This window comes from Scardinius erythrophthalmus (genome assembly GCF_964197995.2).
Source record: "Scardinius erythrophthalmus genome assembly, chromosome: 4".
NCBI lineage: Eukaryota > Metazoa > Chordata > Actinopteri > Cypriniformes > Leuciscidae > Scardinius > Scardinius erythrophthalmus.
Window position 1 is genome coordinate 10,164,843 of NC_138224.1, and position 25,520 is coordinate 10,190,362.

The 25,520-nt window shown below is 40.1% G+C and overlaps 1 protein-coding gene across 1 annotated transcript in view; it reads left to right on the forward strand.

Annotated features, from left to right (window-relative positions):
- Nucleotides 1–22,733: 22,733 nt before the first annotated feature.
- Nucleotides 22,734–25,520, forward strand: part of lmo3 (LIM domain only 3) — a gene marked incomplete at its 5' end in the record, with an annotated part of 37,113 nt that continues 34,326 nt past the window's right edge. The window contains one exon of the mRNA XM_081362849.1: nt 22,734–22,791. Within this exon, the coding sequence (XP_081218975.1) occupies nt 22,734–22,791 (58 nt within the window). The remainder of the gene's footprint in view (nt 22,792–25,520) is intronic.

The window sequence follows — 25,520 nt, forward strand, 5'->3', positions numbered from 1 at the left end:
TGTGCATTGTAAGTGAGAGCTCTAATACTTCATGTACCGGCGGACCGTCGTGAATCTCCAAGTGCGAACGGCAAATCCGGGTACGAGACAATTCCTTTTCTTCGTGGTCGTCTAGAGGGGAATCAGAATTAGAGATCCGAGGTGAAATAAAACAGTAGAATAGTGCATAAACCTTTTGGGAGTGCATAACTAAGTTCCGTATGAGTGTTTTATATCAGTCTTTGTGCACTAGACATCTCCCATCAACTAGTCTGGCCTAGTTTCCCATAACAGACACCATTAATTAAATATATTACACAATGTGCGCCCTCATAGATATAAATGAAGCATGCAATACAAAAACAATTCAGAGAGGAGATTAGGCGGAAAAGTTGCATTTGTTCTCCATTGACTCCTCTCCCTCCAAACCCCCAAAGTTCCTCCCCGGCTCTTCAGAGGGTTTTAGCATCTCTCAAATCACACACCGCAATTCGACAAAAAGCAGCACATTTGCTGGAGCTCACACGCATTCAGATGAGGGTGACAGGGAGGAAGATTTGAGACTCCTCTCTCGTTCTCACTAGCGCACGCTCTGCCCGTAATGGGGTAGAAGTCATTAAAAACATCACTGCAGGCCTAATTAAGACGGGACATCTGGTCTCTCCTCACAGAACGGATCGCAGCCGAGTACAAATAACTCCTCCATGACAAGTTGAGAGGTGTCATACATCTCAGTGATCGTCAATCAACAGGGGACTTAGGCAACTCTTTCATCGTTAACGAGCGAATGCTTTGTTTTCCCGTTATAAGAGAAAACATTTTGACAAATTTCAAAAGGGGGGTTGGAGGCAGGGTGTCTTCTGTCATTTTTCAATTCCCCTTTTATGTTGCTGCCAATTAGTTGGTGTAAACTTTAAGTTGCCTTTGACAATGATGATTTTTGCATAGCCAATGCCTGTATGATGGCGGATCTGCTACAGGTTGAGGTTGGTCCACGAGTGACAACACGAAGGAAAATAAAGATGCGCATCTCTTAAAGCTGAAGTATAATCGGTAGTTTTTACGAAAGCCCTGTCAAAAGTCGGAGAACGAGTAAACACTGTTCATTTACACATACTACCGACATTGTAACAATACAAGAGACTGCATTCTTTATAACATTTCTTGGTATACTCTTGGAAACATTTCTTGCTATTAGGTACAACATAAATATAAAATATCAATTGCACCAAAAGGAGCTGACTATAGCGTTCACTGAATCATATCTAGTGTGAAACTATGGTCTACTCATCTTGTTTAACACACTGATAGCTGCTCAGATGTTCTTCAGCATCATGTGCTTTTGGGATCCACAGTTGCGGCCCTTGGTGATTCAATATGTTCGGGTATTTGACACTCTTTTATGAGATTAGACAGCTTATCAAACATTAATAAGTGGATAGGAATTCACAGCATGCTAGAAAAACGATTCCACTTGCAACAACATGAAGGGTTAAAGTTGTACAGCGCAAACCCTCCAAGAAAAAGAACAAAAATACAAAAGATGGATAAAAAATAAATAAAGAACAAAGGCAAAACAACCAGACCTAGTCAGAAGCTAAGGGAGACAATGCATGAAAATAATTGGAGCCCAAGGGGTGATATTTGTTCTCCTGAAATAATAATTACTCTTATGGACTTGTGTGCAAACACTTTAACACTAAGGGAGCAAAACAAATCTTATCAATAATCATTTCTACATTCTTTATACATCACTATTTTTGCACTCGATGCACTTTGCTGCTCTGATTTTTTCACCAATATCACCTTGCATTTTAATTAGAAAAATCATAGATGCAGAATTCTTAATAATAGGACTGAACCCTATGACAACTTCAGTATGCTTCACAGTCTAAAGGCGCTTTCCAGCCCTGATTGTGTATAATTCTAATCAGAACCTCGCCATCTTATAGATAAGACAGAGTAGCAGATAATGCACTAAAAAAAAAGCCTATCGAGTCTAAAATAAGGCAATTTCTATGTAAATCGGCAATAAAGCAGAACTTTCCTAACTGCTGAGGGCAGTCGCATTATTGACATGCGGGCTGTTCGGAAATTGTTTAACTGCTTGATAGCAGGTATCTCGCCAGATATTTGCTTACCTTTCCTCTTCCATTAATGTTCCCTCTAATATTAAGCCATCTTCCATGCACACGAACAGACGCCGCTCGCTCTTTAGCATCTGATTAGCGCCCAGTAATTCTATCTCCACCAACGACTGCGCTGTAAGATTGCCCGCAATATTATGTGCAGGATGAAGCATATCCATCCATTTCGAATTGAACTCTGGGATGCATTATTGATTGACCAGCGAGATTGTGTCAGGAAAATAAGTGCCACTGGGTTATAGTTTAATATGGATGATAATGCACAAGGGCCTTGGTGAACCATCAAAGCTAGGTCTGTTTTCATAGGTAGCAGTGCGCTTCTTTTATGAAGCTTGAATCTGACTCATGCTCGCTCTTTGTTTGACGTAAAGTTAAGTTTCCACAACTTTGAAATGAGATGATAAAAGAATTCGGGTGTCAGCGGTTCTCTTATTGTAACTAGGGCTTATATTTCCCTGCAGGCCTCCTAGAGGGATTATGATTATACAGTAGATTAAAACTTTTATCCCTATCTGTGAGCAGCGAATTATTGGTAGATGAGGCACAAACCAACGAAATACATTGTATTCGTAGTCAACCGCTCAGGAAGGTTTACCCTGTTGACTTTTGACCCCAGGACTGATCAAACTTGCCATCAGTCTTAGAGGACACTGAAGAGGATGTTCCCACTGCTAGGAACAAATGTGATTGGATGGGATTTCCGATGTAATTCTATGTGTGCCTGCATGCATGTGTCTGTGAATGGCAGTGTAAGCTTAAAATATAAAGGTTAAACCGTTTGAGTGAGAACTAGATGTTATAATATTAAGCATGTATGTGCTGTGTAACCAGTGAATGCCAGTTAATTCAGAGTCAAGGTGCATGGCCATGTCTTGTGCCTCGCTGAAATTTGTTCTCAGATTCCAATGGACACAAACGAGATACCATTCATTCAAAAGTCAAACAGCACATTAGAGAGGTGTAAATGTTACAGGGAGTGTTTAACCAAAAATGAAAATTCTGACATCATTTGATAACCCACATGTCGCTCCTAATCTGTATTATTTTCTTTCCTACACTAAAGGGAAAATTGCCCATAAAATTAAAGTAAATAGGGCTGTCTAACTCCAAAAATGACAAAAAGACACCATAAAAGCAGCCCATAACACTACAGTGTATCTGTGTTTTCACAACTTTTTCATTTCAAAGATATAGGAAGACATATAGAAAGAGCAAATGCAATAAATGCAATTACAATGTTTTAACATCCAATGGCAGATTGCACAAAATATGATGATCTCATTCTCATTTCAGTATTTAATGTCTAGGACAGCGCTAAAGGGCATTCTTACATCACAGTACTTTTTTGTCATCGAAGTTCGCAAGCCGTTTACAGTGTAGCTGTGGGGCATTTATTTATTCATGTTTTTTTCCTTTAAATATTCACACAGTGACAATCTGTTAAGACTCATTGGCTGTCTCCTGAGCACTGGCCGGAGCGATGCAGAGAAGAGAGAGAAAGGGACAGGCGGCAGTTAATTATTAAAAATGTCAAAAATAATCACTTACTCCCTGCAAACCACTACTGTCATCAAACCTGTAGCGAATATCTGGATTCTATTCAGAAGGTCAAAGGCGCAATATGGGAGCCACTAATAGCAATGCAACAAAAACTCTCGCAGATGCAGTGAGGAATGGTTTTGTAAGCTGCTACAGAGGGGCTCAATAAATGACGGTTAAAGCATGACCTCCATCCTACCGACATGTGTTGTAACTGAAAACTACTTTCACCTCTATTTTCGCTGCTTTGTGCGTGAGATGCTTCAAGGTGGCCTCATTTGAATCAAGGCTGTCATAGCGCTTGAATTGGAAAGGATGTATGGAATCTTAATAAAACCCTCCACCATGGGCTGCTTTTTAATGAAAGCACTTCATATCTCCTTTAAATGCCATAGGAGCTTATTTAATGACATGATTGTGTCTCTCATTTTAGGCTTTTGTCAGGGGATTTTGTTAAGCGTTTTTGTCCTGTGTAGCCTTTTGTACACATTTATTTGCTTTCTGTGTACAATTTCCTGCACATAATTTTTTTTTTTTTTGATTGCTCAATGATTCACAGTTTGGATGGATGGATGGATGGATGGACGGACGGACGGACGGACGGATGGATGTGGGCAGAAGGATAGACAGACACACAGCTGGATGGATGAATGGATGATGGATGGATGAATGAAATGACAGACAGACACATGGACAGATGGATGGATGGAAAGATAGACACACGGACAGAAGGATGGATGGAAAGATAGACAGACACACGGACAGATGGATGGATGGAATGATAGACAGACACACAGATGGATGGATGGATGATGGATGGATGGACGACAGATGGATGGATGGAACGAGACAGACACACAGATGGATGGATGGATGGATGATGGATGGATGGATGATAGATGGATGGATGGAACGAGACAGACACACAGATGGATGGATGGATGATGGATGGATGGAACGAGACACACAGATGGATGGATGGATGATGGATGGATGGATGGATGACAGATGGATGGATGGAACGAGACAGACACACAGATGGATGGATGGATGATGGATGGATGGATGATAGATGATGGATGGATGGAACGAGACAGACACACAGATGGATCGATGGAACGTTAGACAGACACGAGGATGGATGGATGGAACGATAGACAGACACAAGGATGGATGGATGATGGATGGATGGATGGAACGATAGACAGACACACAGATGGATGGATGGATTTGGGCAGAAGGATAGACGTACTGACGGATAGACAGATGGATGGATGAATGGATGAATGGATGGATGGATGGAACGATAGACAGACACAGATGAATGGATGATGGAATGATGGATGAAATGATAGACAGACACAGACAGATGGATGAATGGAACGATAGAAACAGATGGATCGGTGGATTGATCAATAGAACGATAGACACACGGATGGATGGATAATGAATGGATGGAATGATAGACAGACACACAGATGCATGGATGGATGGATGGATGGATGGATGGAATGATAGACACACAGATGGATGGATGGATGGATGGATGGATGGATGGATGGATGGATGGATGGATGGATGGATGGATGGATGGATGGATGGATGGATGGATGGATGGATGGATGGATGGATGGATGGATGGATGGATGGATGAACTGATGAAAAGATAAAGAATAAGAAGTAACAATTAAAAAAAATCTGGTTTATATGATGTTCACTATTCAATAAGTGAGAAAACAGAATAAATCCATGTGTCGCTATATTCTATCTTGTTCAAGTGCATCCACTGAAAGCAAAACTAATGGAATTCTGTGTGGTGGGCTGTCTGCCGTTTTCTGATCACTAGAAGATTGCACTATTGACCAAATGTCAGGCGCAGAGAGATGCAATGATTGAATAAAAGAGTATACATAATCGAAGGCGAGAACTCTGCCAGGGCCGCCTTCTGTTGCCTCTCTAACTACACCCTGGGAAATTCTCAAAAATCATTACCCCTCCCATCACCACAAACACACATGCTTGCAGCCACACACGCTGCTGTCATCCCACCTCTGCTCTCTTGTGATGCTCTCTTGAAATGCTATTTGTTTTTCTCATTAAAAGCAAATTTTATATATGTCTCTCTCGTGCATGTCACATTTCTCATTCCAATGCATTTCTGCCCTGTTGCCAACAGACTGCTGCTTGGTATCTGTCTGAGGACACGTTGTGAAATATTTTGGGCCCAAATTAATGTGCTATTACTACAGGAGGACTGAGGTGAAGATGACAGAGAGCCTCAGGATATTTAGATCAGAACCAGATTGGTTACCGGAAGGAAAAGTGGGTGTTGACCTCTGGAGACCAATACACCACCCCAAAAAAACATAACTCACCTAAGAGGGAGGAGGAGGCAGCTAACAGATTAAATTCTGATTAGGGAGAAGATGCCCAGAGGAATTTATTGGTCACTAGAGAGGCTGAGTGATGTTCTACCAGTCTGACATCTGCTTGAACATGCTAATGACGCTGTTGCATTTATAAATGCAACACAAATGTGGCAAATGAAAAATGCATTCCCTCAAAAGAAAGATTTTTTCCCCCCTAGTTCTGTTCTAAAGTGATCCAAATCTGTCAGAGGTGTAATAAATTACATCCTCTCAGGAAAGGAATGGATTTTTTAAGGTTTTACCTTATGTTCTGTATTTTATATCTATCCTGTAAAAGTACATTTGCAAACAAAAACTTGTTAAAGGGGTAGTTCACTTAAAGGAATAGTTCACTTAAAAATGAAAATTCTGTCATCATTTATTCGCCCTAAAGTTGTTTCAAACCTCTATGAATTTCTTTCTTCTGCTGAACACAAAAGAAGATATTTTGAAGAATGTCGGAAACCAAACAGTTTATGGGCCCCATTGACTTCCATTGTATTTTTTTTTTTCCTACTATGGAAGTCAATGGGGTCCATCAACTGTCTGATTACCGACATTCTTCAAAATATCTTCTTTTGTGTTCAGCAGAAGAAAGAAACCCATACAGGTTTGAAACAACTTGAGGGCGAGTAAATGATGACAGAATTTTCATTTTTAAGTGAACTATTGTCATTATTTACTCAGCCATGTCATTCCACACTCAAAAGACTTTCTTTCTAAAGTAAAAATTGTACAGGTTGTTTATTTTCATGCAATGAATAGTAATTTCAAAATGGACACAAAATCCTAAAAAATATATTTCTTAGACTAAAATGTAACCATTTCATCATTCACTGATAACTCCAGAGGCCTGTTAAATAGCCAGACCATTGAATTCAAGAACCGGATGAGTCTGATTTGTGAATAAATAATTCAGATCAAAGAACAATTTGTTCAAGAATCGTCATTGTTACATTAAATGACTTATATCATATAAATATAAATATTACATTAATTTATGTAAATTAAATTATAAATGAAAAATGTAATATATAATTATATACATTTTCCATTTATATATATATATATATATATATATATATATATATATATATATATATATATATATATATTCAGTGTTAAATAATGTCAATTAAATAACAAATTAAAAAACAAATACAACCTATTTGATACATTTATGGTGCTTTGGTATCCTTTTTAAAGCTTGGAAGCTCCACACCAGTTCTTTGTAAGTGTATGGAAAAATGTATTTGTACTTTTTTTTTTAATTTAAGACAGAGCGACAAGTGAACGATGAAAGAATTTACAACTCTTTGAATGTGATCGCAGAACTTTCACCTGTGCTCTCATAGACACAGTTCTAGTCCACCCCTCCCCCTCCAACCACTTGTGCATGCAATTACACCTAAATGCACTAAAACGATTGACTGAACCATGTGAAGGGCATTTACTTTTTGTGAAGCGTGACATAATCGGAGAGGTTTAGATTTCTTTTTATCAGGAGGCCCAGGTAATGATGAAGGCCTGGGATCCTTTCAGAATTCTCATTTACAGCTAGGAGAGGAAGGTCCCATCTGTTCTGTGGCAAGGCCCCTTCCAGCAATCTTTGATATCACTGAATGCTATTAGCTGAGGAAGAGGCTGGGCTAATGGACCTTTAAGAGCTCATTTATTTGAAGCAATTATTTTGAGGCGACCCCTTTTTGGAGTTGAGCATTGCCCTCACAAACAGGAAGATTATGCCGTGTTTGGAGGAGAATGCATTTGACTGAAGGACACAAGGAAGTGGAGGAGAAGGATGGAACTCATTTCATGGATACAGACTGGAGACCCACAAACAATCACTCTATGTACCCTGATGTCAACTCAGTTTTCAGTACTCAGAAGCACAGGTTTAAATCACTCAGTTTTTAACAGAACTTTGCAATAGCTAAAAAGAAAAACAATCTCGAAAAGGAAGGAACTGAGTCAGCAGCATTGCCTTTACAGTGGGCCAGGCCTTCACATCAAAATGGAGATTGAAGAACTCAAAGACGCCTATCATATGTCTTCTACTGCACAAAGGCATTAATACGTTGGATGTCCCAAGTCTATGGCCAGTTCTGACTCCAGTTATGTTTACACACCATAGGGGAAAATCTTGCAATGGATACATTTTAAATATCTTTCAGATTTAAGAGTATATTGTTTATAATACTGTATTAAGGAGCTAAAAATATCAAATATACATGCCATCCATTTTGTGTAAAATATATTAATATAAATTCTTAATATAAACGGTTGCGGTTGATAACCACCAAAAATAGCTGTGAACAATGCACAAGATAAAAATACATAAAAATACATAATTCTATACATTATACAGCTCTCTACTGTTAACCATTACACAAGATTTTGCTGTAATCACTGTGCCAAGTTTTGGAGTTGGAGTATTTTCTTGGAATTTTTTCAGGGTTGATTGATTATTTATTTGTTTATTTATTTAAACATATTTCATTTTAGCTACACATTCAACAGCACTATCCTCTGAGGATAAATACAGAGATCTGTCAGTTAAGGTCACTACAATGTCTGCAGAAGTACCCATAAGGCCTAGCAGAAAAATAATAATAATATGAAAATAAAACAAACTATGATGGCATTTTCCTCCATTTTTGTATTTAAATCTCTCTCTCTCTCTCTCTCTCTCTCTCTCTCTCTCTCTATATATATGTTTTCAATGTAAAACATGTTTTGAATATTTACAAATAGATTTTTTCGAGGAGTGAAACAAAAGTTCATTTGGCATGTTATGAGTTCCAGGAGCTTTTCTTTTTTGCAACACATTCAGAATCTCAACAGATCGACACTCGACTTTTAAAATATTGCCAGAAAGAACACTTAGTCCCTAGCTGATCATAAACGTCTCTTTCTCCCTCCCTCATGACCGCATTTGAGAATATCACTCATTCTGCAAGATATGAAAGAACCAAAACTGAAAGAACATTGCAGTGCCTTCAATACATGACATTCCCAAAGTAAGAAGATCAATCAGATATTTTATGATTATGCCACTTTCATTGAATGTTTCAATCTACCAAATATAGACAACCTCTGCTCTAACCTCACCCACAAGAACCGCGAGTTTGTGATATACTTTTGTACTCCTTTGAAATAGGTACATCCGTTTCTTGGCAGCCTTATTTTTTTTTTTAACCTTAGCTGTATTCTGAGATCAGACAATGAGCAAGTGATGCAATATCGTGGCCTGGCGGACTCAGTAATGTAGTCAATGGTATAAGTCCTACTGCAATTTAAAACTGCTTATCCGAGCTGAATCCAGATGGGAAATCACTCCCAAACAGTTTTCTCTTATAAGCACTCGTCAGGGCTTAGCCAGGGTGGTGTTCATCTCCGCACAGAGGATGCGCAAATCGCTTTAGTAAAAAAAAAAAAAAGGCAAGGCCTCATGAGCCATTTGATGAGACGCAGGCTCATAGGCCTCTGTCTCCTGCCTTCAATTTGGTGGGCCCAATGCCTCAGCTCAGTTGCGCATCCACTTCCATTTTCAATATTGCTTCTCCTATCATGGCGAAAGAGTCTCAGCAAAGACAGACAGCCTCATATTGGAAAATAATGGGCCTTGAACTACCTGGGCTGTACAGTCTCACTAGACTAAACTACTGTTCTGTTTTTGGTGTTTCTTTCTGTTCATCTGCCATTAAAGTCTTTGCATTTCTTGACAGAACCAAAGATACATTCACTCCACTTGTTTTTACATGTGATAATTCAGCACATTTGAAGAAGCTGCACCTTAGACTGGGATACTGTGAAGATGGCGTCAGAGCAATCTGAACTACAATGGGGCGCGATGCGAGAGGAGGGAGTTTGAAACGCCTTCCTGCACCCTCCTGAGAACGGGATCCGGTCTGATCGTCGCTGGAGGATTAGTAACTATTCCACCGGGTCCCCTGACATGCAAAGAGAGCGGCCAATTAAAACATGAAGGAGGGGACTCGCACGTTCCTACACAAAAACACGGAAATAAATGAAAAAAGGGAAAGAGCGAGAGACGTAGAGACAGGAGTGAGATGTAAAGATTCTCAGTTTGCTTGTACATCAACCCCGTTTTTGTCGCTGTGTACCATATGAATCAGGGAAAAAAGCCTCAATCCTGGGTGGCTTTGAACCACCAAAAGAAGCTTGAACTACACACCTAATTTGCAGCTTTATGCCAGAACACATTCCCATCAAGCTCACAGGGGTCGTGACATGAGAAACCAAATTCTAAAAAAGGGGGGAACGGGTGCGTCATGCGAGTCTGCCGGATGTTTATAATATCCTTTGCCTTCCGTACTAGGGTCTGCACAGGATAATGATGATAAGAATCACCTGGCTCCGCCATTTTTTATCACTTTGGATCTGATGGTTCTTCACCTCCCGTGGGATTATGGAATACTGCGTTAGCACTTCTGCATACTGCATTCCAGGGAAGTACACATTCGCACACATGACTTGACTCTGGACCTTCGGTGGATATTTGGCGCAGTTTAATGATGTCACGCGCTTGTGTAACAGCCATCGAGTGGATCGTAAAGAGTGACAGTTGCTCTAGCCACTGTGAAATGTGGCGATTAGCCATCTTAATTAGCTGTCGTCTCCAGCTCAAGCCGCCCTCTGCATGATGGAACGTTGTTCTCCAAGGATCGATCATAGCAAAGCGGAGACAATCGTCTTTAAATCCTTTATACTCCTCCAACTTACATATTAGAAAATAGGTTGCAAACTTAGTCAAGGCTGTACGAGAGAGATTCGCCATAGTGGTCTAAAATATTAGTCAAATAACGACATATAAAAGCCACTTCAGCTGATTTTCCTTTCATTCTTTCTCACATGGCCTTACCTTGACAACACTAAATAGCATGGAAATAAGTGTAATGCTTTGACTATCTCTCTCGTGTAAGTATGAGTTTTGGAACTTTGGATTCGTAGTTCTGGCTGAGGTGAAGGTTAATGCTTCTCATTCAAATAAACAGAAGTGTCGGTGCTTAGAATGCCACCTATTGATGTGCAGAAAACTAATTTCATGATAAGTATGTTTTTGAAAAGCTCACCAAAGCTTCCACACTATATTCCATCTAATTTTTGTAATGAGGCTATTGTAAGGCCCGTCTGTGCACGCTTTAGTTCATCCCGCGGACCTCACCTTGTGTGTTTTTGAGTCAATTAGCAGTGTGGAAGAGAATGAGCTAGAGGCTAATGTCACTGAACAGAGAGGTGATGTCCTTCAATGTTTCAAATAAAGGGAGAGACTGTACAACGTCAAAGCAGATGGAGGATGGTATCGTCGTGTCATTGCCTCACGTGTGCTGATCAAGGTTTATCTCCCCCTCCTCCAATCGCAGGATTAATTATTTTAAGAAATGGCACAGCGCTGATCTCAGATCAATGTAAAAGGGCAACTTTTACGGTAGCAACACCATGTCATTACACTGACTGACGCGTGTGGGTGGGAAAATTGCAGCAAGAGCGCAGGAGAACATCAGTGACATCAATCATTGCTTCATCTTGCCAATTAGTGCTCCCAGATATACATGCAGATGAAAATCAGAGCCTCATCTAACTGGCTGACAGACTCTGAGATCAACCCCCCAGCCTCCAAAACAGCATCAGCAACACCAAAACTTCACAACGAGGTGTCTGGTTTTGTTCCTGGGCCTCTGGAGTCATTCTTCAGCAAGACAAAGTTGCTTGCATTTTTTTACTCATTTTATTTACAATCAAGACAAAGCATATGTGATTAAGACACTTTGTCAAAAAAGGGACAAACTGCACTGTAGCCTCTGTTTTGCGCTATTGTGGGCTTTGATACAACAATTGATTTTATTTGACAAGCTACCTATTGTCATGCATACATGAAGATTGACAGTTTACTGTCAGTAAACGAAAACTGTCATGGCAGTAACTGCTGTGTCACAATCACAAGGAAACAGAAGGTGAGGTTATGCGCACTCAATAGTTAATGTAAGCTTTTAGATGTAGTAAGTTTTAAAAAATTAAACATATGTCAATCTACCCTCTCAATAAAAGTAGGTTTTAAAAGTAGGTCTGTGACAAGAAACGATGCCCAGACAAAGTTGATTAATAGTTTGTTGTTCTCCACAAATTTTTTATGGATTTGACTGAGTAGGAGATGAAACAAATGTAGTTTTGTTCATTTTGCACTAGTGGTTGTGCTCGAAATGAAATATTTATATATATATTTATTTATGAGTTTTCAAAGATAAACCTTGGACTGCATAAAAAATCTGACCCTAACACATATACACCAATAACTGCACTTTTTCTGAGTAGAATGAAAATATATTTATACTGCAACTCATGGCCTCTCTTTGCTATAGTGTGAATATAACAAGTCTTGTTAAAGACTGTTTTGTGTAGTACATAAACTAAAGGTTCCATCACAAGCGAGCCTCCATTTTACTGTCAACTGATGCTCAGCACTGCAATCAGGGATTGTCGGCAAGAGATTAAAAGATATTTTCCTCTTCAGGCGAAGTAAATTGGTTTTGGATTAAGGCTGATTGATTGCCGCAGAGGTATACAGCAGTCTGTTTGAAATGCGTAGTTCCAAACACACAAGTCATTTCAACCAAGCTACTCAAGGAAATCATGCTGGATAGAATCAATAGATATTATGTAGCAGGTACCAGTATTGCTCAAGGTTACCATTAAAGGCTTGTAGAAATATTATTCAATGGCTTTTAAAAATGTTTGTGTCGGCCTAACACTCAAAAGGCACTGACTGGTTTATTGACTGTAAAGGCTCCATTGTGACAAAGATTTAATTGGAAAGCATAAAAGTGACCTCCAAAACTCCAGAAGCTCAAGTGTCAAATTGTGGGCTCTATGTTACTTGGATTCTTATGAAATAACTAAAGCCCATTCTGTGCAAGGGCAGGCAACTGGTCTTTTTAACCCTTGTGTGGTGTTCATATTTTTGTTATTCAGCCAGTGTTCGTGGGTCTGGTGGACCTGCTGCATGTTTGGGTTTTTAATTCAACACAATCAAAAATTTTATGTTAAAATACTCAACAGATGTTTACTTCATCCCAATTACAGGCAATATAAACTGCATATATGGTTAATATTTTCTCTTTACCTTTGTTAGATCACATTTAAGAATTGCAACCCTGTGCGGGAATGGCAGGGGTAGAAACACAAAACTCACTCTTGCACTCACACTCTCTCACACTTACACACAATGGGTCTCATTCATGAAACACGAGCAGAATGAATTTTTGTGTAAATCGTGTGTAAAGTGGTTCTGGCGTAAATGTTCGTATTCATTAAAATGTTCATATTTTCCAAATGTTAGTTGATATGAAAGAAATCTACACCTGCTCCCAGCCACGCGTAAATAGTGCGTTAACATTCGAACGTTTTGCTCATTAATAAGGCTGCATTTTAATTCACCTTAATCGGGTTTATTTGACGAGGTTACATGTCGAACCATTTTCTTTTCACTTCTGGGACTGTTCGATTAACAGATGAAACTCCATTAACTGCATCTGTAATATGCTGCCAAGCTTCCTTTTTTTAGGACCTTATATGCCACTATGTAGCCTATGCTTGAAAATAAAATGTGGCGTTTTGAATGAACTTCTGATAATAAAACTTCAATTTCTGCATCTGAGAAATTTCTCTTTTTCATTCGCTTTTGAGAAGACATGTTGAAATCCTTCGTTTGGTGTCATAATATGATGCCCATATAGTTGTCAGTCGGATTTAATGGGCGGGATTTATGGTAATTGAGAATGAGCGTGCACGCGCGTCCCATTTACGACTGATTGGAATTCATTAACACACACACACACACACACACACACACACACACACACACACACACACACACACACACACACACACACACATTTCACTATCACATCTGACATTTACGAATTATTTGTGAATCAGGAGAAGAGTTTTCGGGAAGGTCTCACTCACAAATCACTCACATATTTACTTGTATATTTACGAATGTTTCATGAATGAGACCCAATCTCTCTCGCACACGCACGCACACACTCAAGCACACACACTCACTCACTCACTCACTATAACAGTAGGCCCTGACAGGAGGAGGACAGAGTAAAGGTACACAGGACCTACAATTTCCACACTTTTATTAGCCCCGGGTCCAGTGGACCCGAACATCCTGTGTGTAATATAAAATGTGTAGGGGGGGTGTATAGTGTGTGGTCATTGAAAATGTGTTCAGATATATATTCTTCACAGAAAATGAGCCAAGGCCAATGAGTCTGAGTTTGAAAAAATAATTAATCGTATCATTTTTCTCTTGATAAAATATGAAAACAGGTCCTACAGACCTGAACACCATACAAGGGTTAAAACATACACATACAAAGTTTAATTTAAAAATGAACAAAACCTAACAAATAACTTGCAGCAACTTATAACATAACGTGTAAAAAATGTAGAATACTTTGCTTAAAGGTGCAGTGTGTGATTTTTAGCGGCATCTAGTGGTGAGGTTGCGAATTGCAACCAACAAAAGTTACGGTGGCCAACAGGAAAAGATGTTGTCGTCTGAGACAGCAGAGAGTAGCCAGTTAAGCAATGAGGATTCTTTACAAAGATGCATTAAGAAATTAGGTTTACTTTATTATTCAGTAAAACGATATGTTATTACAAAAATTATTGTTACTTGTTCATCCTTGTGTCAGTGTTTTATTCGCTGACTGTAGCTAGCTTCCTTGCACGAAGAACAACATTGTAACGAAACGCGTTTGTCCGTTTAGGGCTACTGTAGAAACCTTTCATGTCGGCGCATTTCAATGTAAGGGGACCCGCGGTGTATGTAGATAGAAATGGCTCATTCTAAGGTAAAAAACATAACGGTTCATTAAGTAAGGTCTTTATACACCACTGAAAATAGGATCTCTATACATAGTTATGTATATGATATTGTATTTCTGTCAACAGACCCTCCTAAATATTACACAATGCACCTTTAACTGAAACAGTGCAATCATTTTTGTTTGATGCAAAAAATCCAATTGCTTTACAACTTTATATATAAAAACAAAGCACTTTATTAGCTGCAAATATTTTATGTATCTCAAAGCAATTATATATGGATTGCGGAGACACTCAATTAATTCAAGGGTTTATTTTGCCTGAAAATGTATGCAGTAAGGCAGGCACCTCAAAGTCCATAAAATCATCCTGAATGTGAAAGGTATAGTTGCACCTTAAAATGATCTGGTCTCACTGCAGTCCTACCTACTTCCAACCAGCCTTCAGGCAGTCCAGGAACGCCCTCCTTCTGCAATGGAGTCACGTTGCACTTGGATATTCTCGCTCTCAGACTGGCCTTAACAAATTAATTGCTGGTTGAATTAAGTAATCTCCATTGATTCCCACTGCGACAGTATCTCGTGGTTTGGGTATTCTTTAACTTCAAAGGGGTCCTCTTAGGCCCATTACTAAAGGTGATTCTTCAGACTTTGCTAAGGAGTCTCTATTTTTCGCTTTAGTTGTCTCTCGGCCAAAAACTAAAATTGGTCTACAGGGCAGAGAAAGTGAGGTTGGGAGTACGAAAGTTGTCATTAAAAACTAGACATGCCTTGACCCTAGTTTGAGGGTCACCTATCTGAAGCAATTATTGGGCATCTCTTTAAGGAGGGGCTCTTGTGGTCATTAGTGAAAAGTCACATGTGTCCCTTTGTGTCCACTGGGAGCAGAGAACTCTAGGAAAGTATGTGGAATTAGATTGAGGGTGAATCTGTACCAGAGTCAGGGGGTGCTTACTAGATTGTGGAAGTATAGTGTTGGGTAACTTAGTTTGGAAAAGATGATGAGATGTGCTGGATGAATATAAAGGTGCACGCTTTACAATTTCAATGGGGCAACAGCTAAGCCACTAAAAAGAAGGATATAAAACAACAAATGGCAAGGAGCCTGGACATTAACACATGCTATATTACAACTGCAGGCAATGCATACTAAAAAACCCTGATTGGTTCCATCTGATCAAGATCATCTCTCTTTATATAACCAATTTTTAAACACTGCAAGCTAAGTTTTACTCTTTTACTCTTAAATTTGAAATTTGGTTACCACCACTTTTAAGTCTGGGTTATGAAACCCTGCTTCTGATATACAGTCTGAAACAATGCAGTTTTAGAATGTAGAGGCCAGTTGTTTAGCAAAAAACAACCAATTATAACTGAACAGTGCTTGCTTTATTAAACATGCATGTGCTTTGTACTGTCACAGAAACTGAATTTTTCGTTGAATCTTGTGGGGAAAATCAATATATCAACCAGTAACAGAAAACAGGATAATTGTAGAGAAGAGACATATAGAAGTCTACAGGAAAAACTGGACACTACATTTGGGAGTAAATAAGCCAAAATGTACCACAAAAGGTCATGTGCTGTGTTAGTCTAATCAATGATACTGACTGGATTTTTTTTATTTGGATTCGGGTTGGCTGAACTTTTAACAAGTGAATTCTCCGCATTTACCAATATTAAGATGCTTGGTTTGGAAGTGAACTCTGAGTAAGTGGTGCTTCATGCATCGCTAGCCTATTGACAAAGTACAATGGATCTACTTTGCCCTCAAAGTTTCACTAAAGTGACCACACTTTGAATGAATACTTCCAATAATCAAAGAATGTGCATAGCCTAATCATTCCAACAATAAAATGCACATTGCTTATGCATTATATCGGCTCTTGAAACAGTTCAAGTCATGGAAGTAAATTTACAGACTGGACCTCTTTGAACATTAATCAAACATCTGTAAGGCATCAAAAGAAAACAAAAATCACGTATTATTGCCATGTTTGCACTCTCGCAAAGCTCCGCTGCCAACACGGTCATGTCAAGTTCACATCACGAACTGTACATGATCTAGAAAAATTTACACAGATGATTGGCACCAGGCGCACCCAGCCCTGCTTCCTCCTCTCTCTGTGTGACGAAACAGTCACCTCTTTTAAGTGCGTAAGCATGACATTCTCATTTCCCTAAAGTGCTCTGTGCTTTAGCACGGCGGATAATTAAGCGGGTGGAGGGAGTGGCTCTGATTGGCATTATAAACGATGCACCATCTCTGCTCACCGTTCACACCACCTGCCTCTCCCTTCTACACTCGCATTCACCATCAGTGGAATTATTAAAGATAAAAAGGCATTGTGCAAAAAAAAGAGATCCTCCCCTGACAGATATTATCATTACAACCTTTTATCAAAAAGTGCAAACTTGTTTTTTATCCATCCGTCTCCCCCCTCCATATGTTTCTCAGGCTTCATCCTTCACTCTTTCCCTGGGTATTTCAGCAGGGAGAGAAAAGGAGAACCAGAGAGAGAGAGAGAGAGAGAGAGAGCGCAAAAAACGAGAGGGGAAAAAAGCTAGACTGAGCTCTGTCAATTGGAGTGAGTGCACTACTAAGTCTGGCTTCACTACAAAGGTTAGCAGATCTGACTGTCAATACTGTCAGAGGAATGGAGTCTTAGGGAGGGGAGGGAGCAAAGGAGGTGGAGACACGAAGGTTAGGTGGTGGGGGAGGCAGGAAGGTTTGCTTTGAGAGAAAGAGATACTTTGATATTTCGGAATGTTAGAAGGGTGAATGTGGAGAACTGGAGGTTGGGGATCTAATTACCGGGCCATAATTGGGGGCTAGGGAATAGGTTGCCGTCCTCTCAACTCGCTGCAGATCAATTATGTTAAGAGAACATCTGTAAGTAGAACTTAATGAGGTCCATTAGAGCAACATGCGCTGCCTTCCCTAACGGTGCTTGTCAGCTTCTTGGATGAGCTGGAGTGTGCTGCTAACTAGGGACCTGGTGAAGGTGCTTAAATAGGCGAGGAGACGTGCGGGCCGGCTCAGGTCTGTTTTGCTTTGCTGCCAGGGAGGGAACGAGACCACGAGCGAAGAAACAGCCGTCGTGGGGAGAAGGAGGGGAGTCTTTTTAGTGCGGGAGCGAGGAGGAGTTGCACTGAGGCGGGCTGCACGTTTTTAACCCGCTCGTCTGGAACTTGACAAGGGAACCGGCTATATTTGAACTACCATCTCGTCTTAATCGGCAACTTTTCCTCGGTACAGTATCTTTCAATCAGATTTTTTTCCTCTTCAAAACATAGTCTGATCTGCAGCCTCATTAAGCAGCTTGGAAGCTCTTTATTCGTGCAGTGTTTTAATTTGACCCTAAACCGGAACTAATTGGTGATGATCTTTTGTTCTAATTAAGGTTGTAAGGATAAAGGATCTCGGGATAATTTCCAACTACTTTGTTTTGTCTCCTCAATAAGGAAACGAAGAGTTAGAGTAGGTTGCGTCTATTACATTGTGAGTGGCTGTGGTGGGTGCGCGAGGGCATTAGATTCTCTGTACGTTACTAGCAGCGGTTTAAAACTGGGATTAAGTTGAAGCTTCCGTGAAATGAATGGTCGCTGGAGATGCTCAAAGGAGGCTTAAACCAGGGTAAGAGTACCAGGAAATATATTTTTTTTATTCCAATCCTCCCCGAGAAAGATTTTCCTCCCTTGTGAAGCCCTGTAATTAAACTCCCGCTTTCATTTCTACCACAAAAACGAACCTGCATTCCTCGTGCTCGGATGAAGTGGGGTGGTCGTCTGTCGGATATCCCTCTCTTTGCTGACGTTATATTGCAAGTCTGTGTGTGAAAGAGAGAGAGAAAGAGGGGAGAGTGAGTGAGAGAGCGAGCGAGTGAGGTGAAATAATAAGCTGCTCTTCATTTTAACGACGTCCGTTCGTCAAGACTGCGCGCGCTTCCCTCCACGCGGGCTGGACTGTTCCGCGCGAGCGTCACGTAACGTGACGGACGGCTGTGTTCACCTCGCGCGGCACAGTCTGATGATGGCACTCTCTAGCTCATCACCCCCAATAATTCAGATATCTTCGGTGAATAATTGACGTGATAATGCGTGAGATGAAGTGGTGGCGGGAGGGTAGAGTAAGAAGAAGGGGTTACAGCGTCCCCTACTCACTCTCACTCTCACTCTCTCTCTCTCTCTCTCTCTCTCTCTCTCTCTCTCTCTCTCTCTCTCTCTCTCTCTCTCTCTCTCTCTCTCTCTCTCTCACTCACTCACTCACTCACTCACACACACTCTCGCTCCCTTTTACTCAGCTTAAACCGTCTCCCCCGCAAATTGCATGATTACCAAGATAGCCCGCTTTGAAATAATTCAATCCATGACAAAACCTAATTACTGGCAGGTAATACCCTGTCAGCTTTAATGCATCTCATCACTCATAATGGAAGCGAGGAGCATTTTATGACCCATCTCATTACTGCTGTATTTTAGGCAGAGAGTGATTGGCATGGGCCCACAATCTTACCACTACTCAACTCTGTTACCATCAGTTCTCTGTCTCCACATTCTCAGTTTAGTCACTTCCAAACTGGGCTGACGATAAATGACTTCTTTTTGGCCATGACAGAAAATAAACTCTACAGTGAGAGTGTGATTATGTTTCCTTTTCTCTCTCTCTCTGCGTGTGTATGTGTGTGGGGAGGGAGGGTAGGTGGCACTGAAGGCCTGTGATTCATCCTACCTCGGTAACATGGGCATCAAGCAGTGCTAATTAGAGTGAACAGGTGTAACCAATGGGCGAGGAATAGCTTTAGAAACACAGGCTGAAAAAGCAACTGTGAAAAACAGCGAAATGTATTGCGTGCTCTCTCTCTCACCTACATACACAGCTAAAAATTTTGTCCAGATATTCATGGACTTTGATCTTGCAGGTGCACAGTGATCACATGATCGCATTAAAGTTCAATAAGGAAAATGTTCATTGTTTGGCATGGGGTAATAAGCTTGATTTGGGCCTATAAGTGGAGGCAGACAACACTTAACACTTTCAGACAAGAGATCACACACAAAGTGCAAGATATCGTAGGCTTATTCAAAAGTCATCAGATTATTTTTATTTTTTTAACTAAAAAGGGTATTTTTAAATGTGTGATTAGTGATTAAAAACTGTCAGAAAGCTGATATGATTCCCCCCCCCTCCCCTTCACAGCTCTTCTCTTTGTTAATTTTTATTTTTCTGTGAATGATTAGCTTGTTGAAGCCTAAAATAATTTGCCTTTGAAGTACCCTAGATCAGTGATTTCTAAGGGGTTACCTGGAAAGATTTTGGCTTTATGACAGAAAACTAAATAATGTGCGTAATGAGTACAAGTTTTATAAGGCACTATACTTGGTGAGTCTGTGTTACACCAACAGTATTGTTTGTTTTTTATGTGACTTTTTATGCTAAATGATATCCAGCATGATCCAGAATAACACATTTCTGGTTTGGTGCAAGTAAAAGTGTGCTTACTGATGGGACTTTAAGGATAAATAGGAGAAAAAAGGGCACTGCTTTAGATTACATCAATTGTTTTTCAAAATCAATCAAGACAGCTCTGATTAATATGGTCTGAACCAACATACCCTATAAACAATTATGAAATTAATCACTTAAATATTGAATGAATTAGGTGTGTTGATTTCATATAAGACCAAAATATCCCTGGATTTGAAAACTGATCTGCACCTGGTGTGCTCAGCGGGGTGCAAGTCCAGTGTCATATATTGTAATATAGTCTATATTTTTCCTACACTTTTAAAATCAAATGTTCCTCAGTGGTTTACTGCAGCTCCTTGTGATCAGCAAAATACATGTTTGTCATTTTTAAGAGCCATTTTTGTTTTAAAGGATTCTTGATTTATTTATATGATTTATTTTTATTGAAAAGTTTTTGAAATTAAATTATAGGTTCTTCATGTCAGCAGCATACTGGCTTCTTGTTCCTTTAAAGCATCATATGGTTTCCTAAAGAATCAGAATAAAAAGTAATTTGTGAAACTTAAGGTTCTTACATAAAAGTGTATTTATTATAGTGTATTTGCCTGCATTTAGAGGCAGACAATTAGGCTACTAGTTAAACAGTTGCGCGTGCACAAAAAGCTGTCGTTAAAATGACAGACACGTCTATGCATACATTAATTTATGTGTTTTGTGAATTAGACCGGTTCTGCTATAAAACACTAGCATTGCGAATTTGTTGCCGAGCTTCTAAAACAAAGAGAGAGAGAGCGTGTAAACGTGTAGAACAGAGCTCATAGCATGTTTGCGCGCGCGTCTCAGAGAGGTGAGCATTAAGTTTGTGTTAGCGAGCGCGCGCTCCGTTACTCCGGCTGTCTGTAATAACCGAATGACCTTTTCCTCCTCGTGTAATGTCTCACTGGTGAGGGATTGGGTTTGAAGATAATAAAGCTAGGCTTCACTATTGCTCGTTCCTCACTCACTGATGGGCAAGTTGTTGTGAGCTTTCTCAGAATACTCAATATATGACGGCTCGCGCGAGAACACCTGTAGCTTTTGGTGCGAACAACTACTCGTAGATGATCCATGTGGACCTCATTATTTACAACCTGAAGATCACTCTTATCCGCGGTGCAATGTCAGATTCGTGAACTTTTGCTCCGAGGAATATTGAGTTGGAGTCGGTGCTCTATCCTAAGTTAACCTTCTGCATAACTTGGTCAAGAAGGTGAGTGTGTTGTGCATTAATTGTCTTTTCCGAACGGACTTGTTCTCATTCTTTTGCTCCTACACATACACTGCGAAACTAATTGCCTAATCAGCCGAGGTTGCTTTAAGTGGTATTTGGTGTTTAATACAAAATGCAGTGTGTGCCTCACGTAGATGCATCGGATCATTTGCGCATGTGATTCAAATTATTTCAGATAAACTGATCCAGCAAAGTCAAAGTTAGGTGTGTTGTCATTTTTGCGCATTGTAGAGCAATGGACAAAAATAAATGATGTTTCTTTTACTACATTGCAACGCTTAACATACATCAAAGCTATGTGCAATTTATCAAATATAAATGACAAACAATAGATAGACAGTATTAACTCAATAAGACAGCACTGGATATATAGCATATGTGCATGAGCATTATAAGCATTTTAATGTACGCACTTTATTTGCATTAAAGTTTGTAAATGAAAAATAACGATTAAGTCGGGGGGTTCAGTGCTCTTTTTAAAGCTTGAGAGAATTTGAAAAGGTGTTGGTAATGTAGTCAAGGTTGAATTCGTGTTTACAGTCTAAAAAAATATGGCATGCTTCTGAGCAAATGTAGTTCGTAAATGCTGGACAAAATATGATTTCGTTTTAGCATAGGCAATGCGAGTTCCTGTTTGTTGTCCCTTGTTTACATCCAACTTCGTGCATTTTACTGTACGCGCACTGAAATAGGCGAATAGCGAGAGGCACGATAGGATTATAAGATTACGGCGCGCGCGAAGGGGTAAAGCATATGCCTTTGTCATCCGCTGTCATTTGTTCGCCGCCACTTGCCTCGCCACGGCTGCTGGTCGATCTAATTTCATAGTCGAGCACTGTTGTGACAAACGGAGTCTTAACAGCGTGTGGCGCTGAGCGATAGCGGCTCGTTCTTTCTTTTTTTCTCCCCTCCCGTGTTTTGTTGATTGGTGTTTTCGACGTTTTCACTCTTTTCTGGCGAAGCGAGGTGGATTGTTACTTGTAACAAAAGCGAAGCACCCTCGCGCGCATACAGCTGCTCACTTCACGCGCATCTTTGGCTCGCGCCTCGTCTTGTTGCATGGTGTTTCTGGGAGCCGAAGCGGGTCAACCAATGCAGAAAAGGGAGAAAAGTTTCGGTAAGAGCTCTGTTTTGCATTATATCAACGTGAGTGTGATGTGTTTAAATGTGTGGCTGAGTAGTTGGGATGTTTCTATGCGTATTGCAGCAGTTTTGTCTAACCCCATACAGCTCCATTTTACCGAAGCCAGGCATTTTCGTCATTTTCCCCGTGTGTGAATTTTCGTGGTTTGCTTAAACAATTATATAACGTTAATATGGTGTGCCGTTTCGTATCATTGTGTCCAACACGTTAACGGTTTCATTTCGTCATTTTGCAAGCTGCAAATCTTATTGGCCTTTTCCGTGCACTACGCTGCCATGGCAACAGTAATTAAACTGATAAGAGGGTGAAATGTCAGCATCTCCGGCTCGCGCAGCTGTGATGTGAAATCAAATTGGTACTTTGCTCTCGGTGTTTGCCAAGTCTAGCCTGAAATTTCCCCTTCAGTATCTGCGAACAGTGAAGCGCACAAAGAGCATCGTATCACTATGCGAACGGGACATAATGAAAGATCTGAGTGAGCGAGCAAAGACAAAAAAAAAGACACTCATGTCCCACACCTATAAGGGATGAGCATTTACCGATTTTAGTTTCGAAGTCCATTGCGCGTAACGATTCCGAATCCTTAACGGTTCCATTAATGATTCTTTGTGTAGCCTACTCTTGAGGAAGAAATATTTCGTAAGGAACTGCGATTCGTTTTCCATTTACTGCCCTTAGCAATCTACTGCCAAACCACGAGTTTCAGATTTCAGAAGACCGATATAGGCTAACAAATAAAATACAATTATTTCAGTTCTTCCAAAAGATGGGTTTACACAGGCTATACTTTTCATAGACTTCTCAGAAGCGGCATGTGGTGACATTTCATTAAGTAGGCTATTGATTTTTGTTTTTGTTTTTATGAAATAGCCATACCACAATAACTCATTATAATGCGTACATCTGTAGCCTACATGACATTCAGTCAGTAAAAACAATGTTTTATGTCTCACGAGCCTTAACACATACCACAGTAACAGCTTGGTTCATTTCGAGTCAAACATGACGAAAGTAATAATTGCTGTTCAATCAAGCGTCAGGATAATTTCAGTAACAGCTCGTACTGATTCAAAAGTGTGTTAGAATCGCTAAAAGAACCGGCTCATAAGAGTCATTTAGGACTCGGACTACTCTGGTTGCGCTGCATGTTTTTGATTCACTAAAAAGAACCGACTCATAAGAGTCATTTGTTCCGGGTTTGGGCTATGCTGGTCGCCCTGTGGACTACATTTTTGAGTCACTAAAAAGAACCGACTCATAACAGACATTCGGCAAGGAATCGAACTACACTGGTCACGATGTATGATTCCAATTCACTAAAAAGAACCGGTCCATAAGAGTCATGCGTTCAGGAATCGGTTACGTTGGAGATAGAGCATTAGTGCACTATCAAAGTAGTTCTGTTCACTGTTCTGCATCGGTGGAAAATTCATTTGGTTACTGCATTTTTTAAAATGGCTACCTAGGCCCAATTCCAGTGTGTTAGATGAATCTTTTGTTCACCGTTTGATATAGGAAAATCAATGAGGCCCCGAACATCCCACACTCCCATTAGATAAAATGAAATTGGACATTCAGGCTTTTGAATTGAAGGGTTAGTTAGTTTGTCTCACAATCGATTCATTTGGGACCAACCATGATTGTGGACAGAGGGGAGTTGAAACTAACTTCTTTGGCTTGGTAATGAGAGGCGGTGACTTTGTTGTGTTAACCAGGGACGGTGCGGATGAGTGGGACAGAACAAGGATGCATAGCAGAGGAAATCAGCCGTGTGCTCCTCTTACAATCCAATCCAGCCAATTAAAAGCTCAACAGCTTAAACACAATGGGACAAACAGCGTGGCCGTGCTACCTGTCTGATGTGCCTCCTTGCTGTTTTCCCCTCATCAAGCCCTCTCCTTTGAATAAACTCAAAATAAAGCGACATAAAAACACCAGTGAGGTCGAAGGAATCATCATTATCCCTTGCCTCATTTTCATTGAATGTTCCTACATCTTAACGAGCATGGTCCTACAGCAGAAAGAAGTTGTTCACAGTCTAAGCCTATGGTACTGCATCAGATATTTGCTCTAGGCTATAATTATGACCCTAGAGGGATCGGCTACCTGCTGTTCCTTTCCCTGCATTGTAATGCTCAGTTGAATTGAAACAATTTCACACCTGTCCTCAGTCTTACTAATTGGTGCACTGTCTTGTTTATTTTCTATGAGGGCCAACTGCCACGCTTTTGGCAAATCATTTTTGAAAGTAATTATCGTCAAGGCCACATGTAAAAAAAAAAAGAAGAAAAAAAGAAAAAAAGGAGAGCGGCAAACTCTCTCTCTGTTAGGCAGGGCAGAGTCTTAATGGTCTCCAAATGTGTTGACATGCATCCAAAAATAAATTTCAACATGTACTCACCCTCGTGTCATTCCAAACCCATATGACTTTCTTTCTTCTGCAGAACGCAAAAGATGATGTTAGGGATTGAAAGCCTTGATTCACGTTCATTGCGTATGTTTTATCCATACCATGAAGCTATCAAACAAGTTTGTAATGACATGAGGGTGAGTAAATGATGTCAGAAATGTCATTTTTGGGAAATCTACCAAAAATACCCTAAATGTTACACCAAATGTTTCACAAACTTTACTTGTCAAGAGAGATTCATGAATTCCAAACAAGGCTTTTTAATCTCATATTCCTCTATGAATGTATTTCA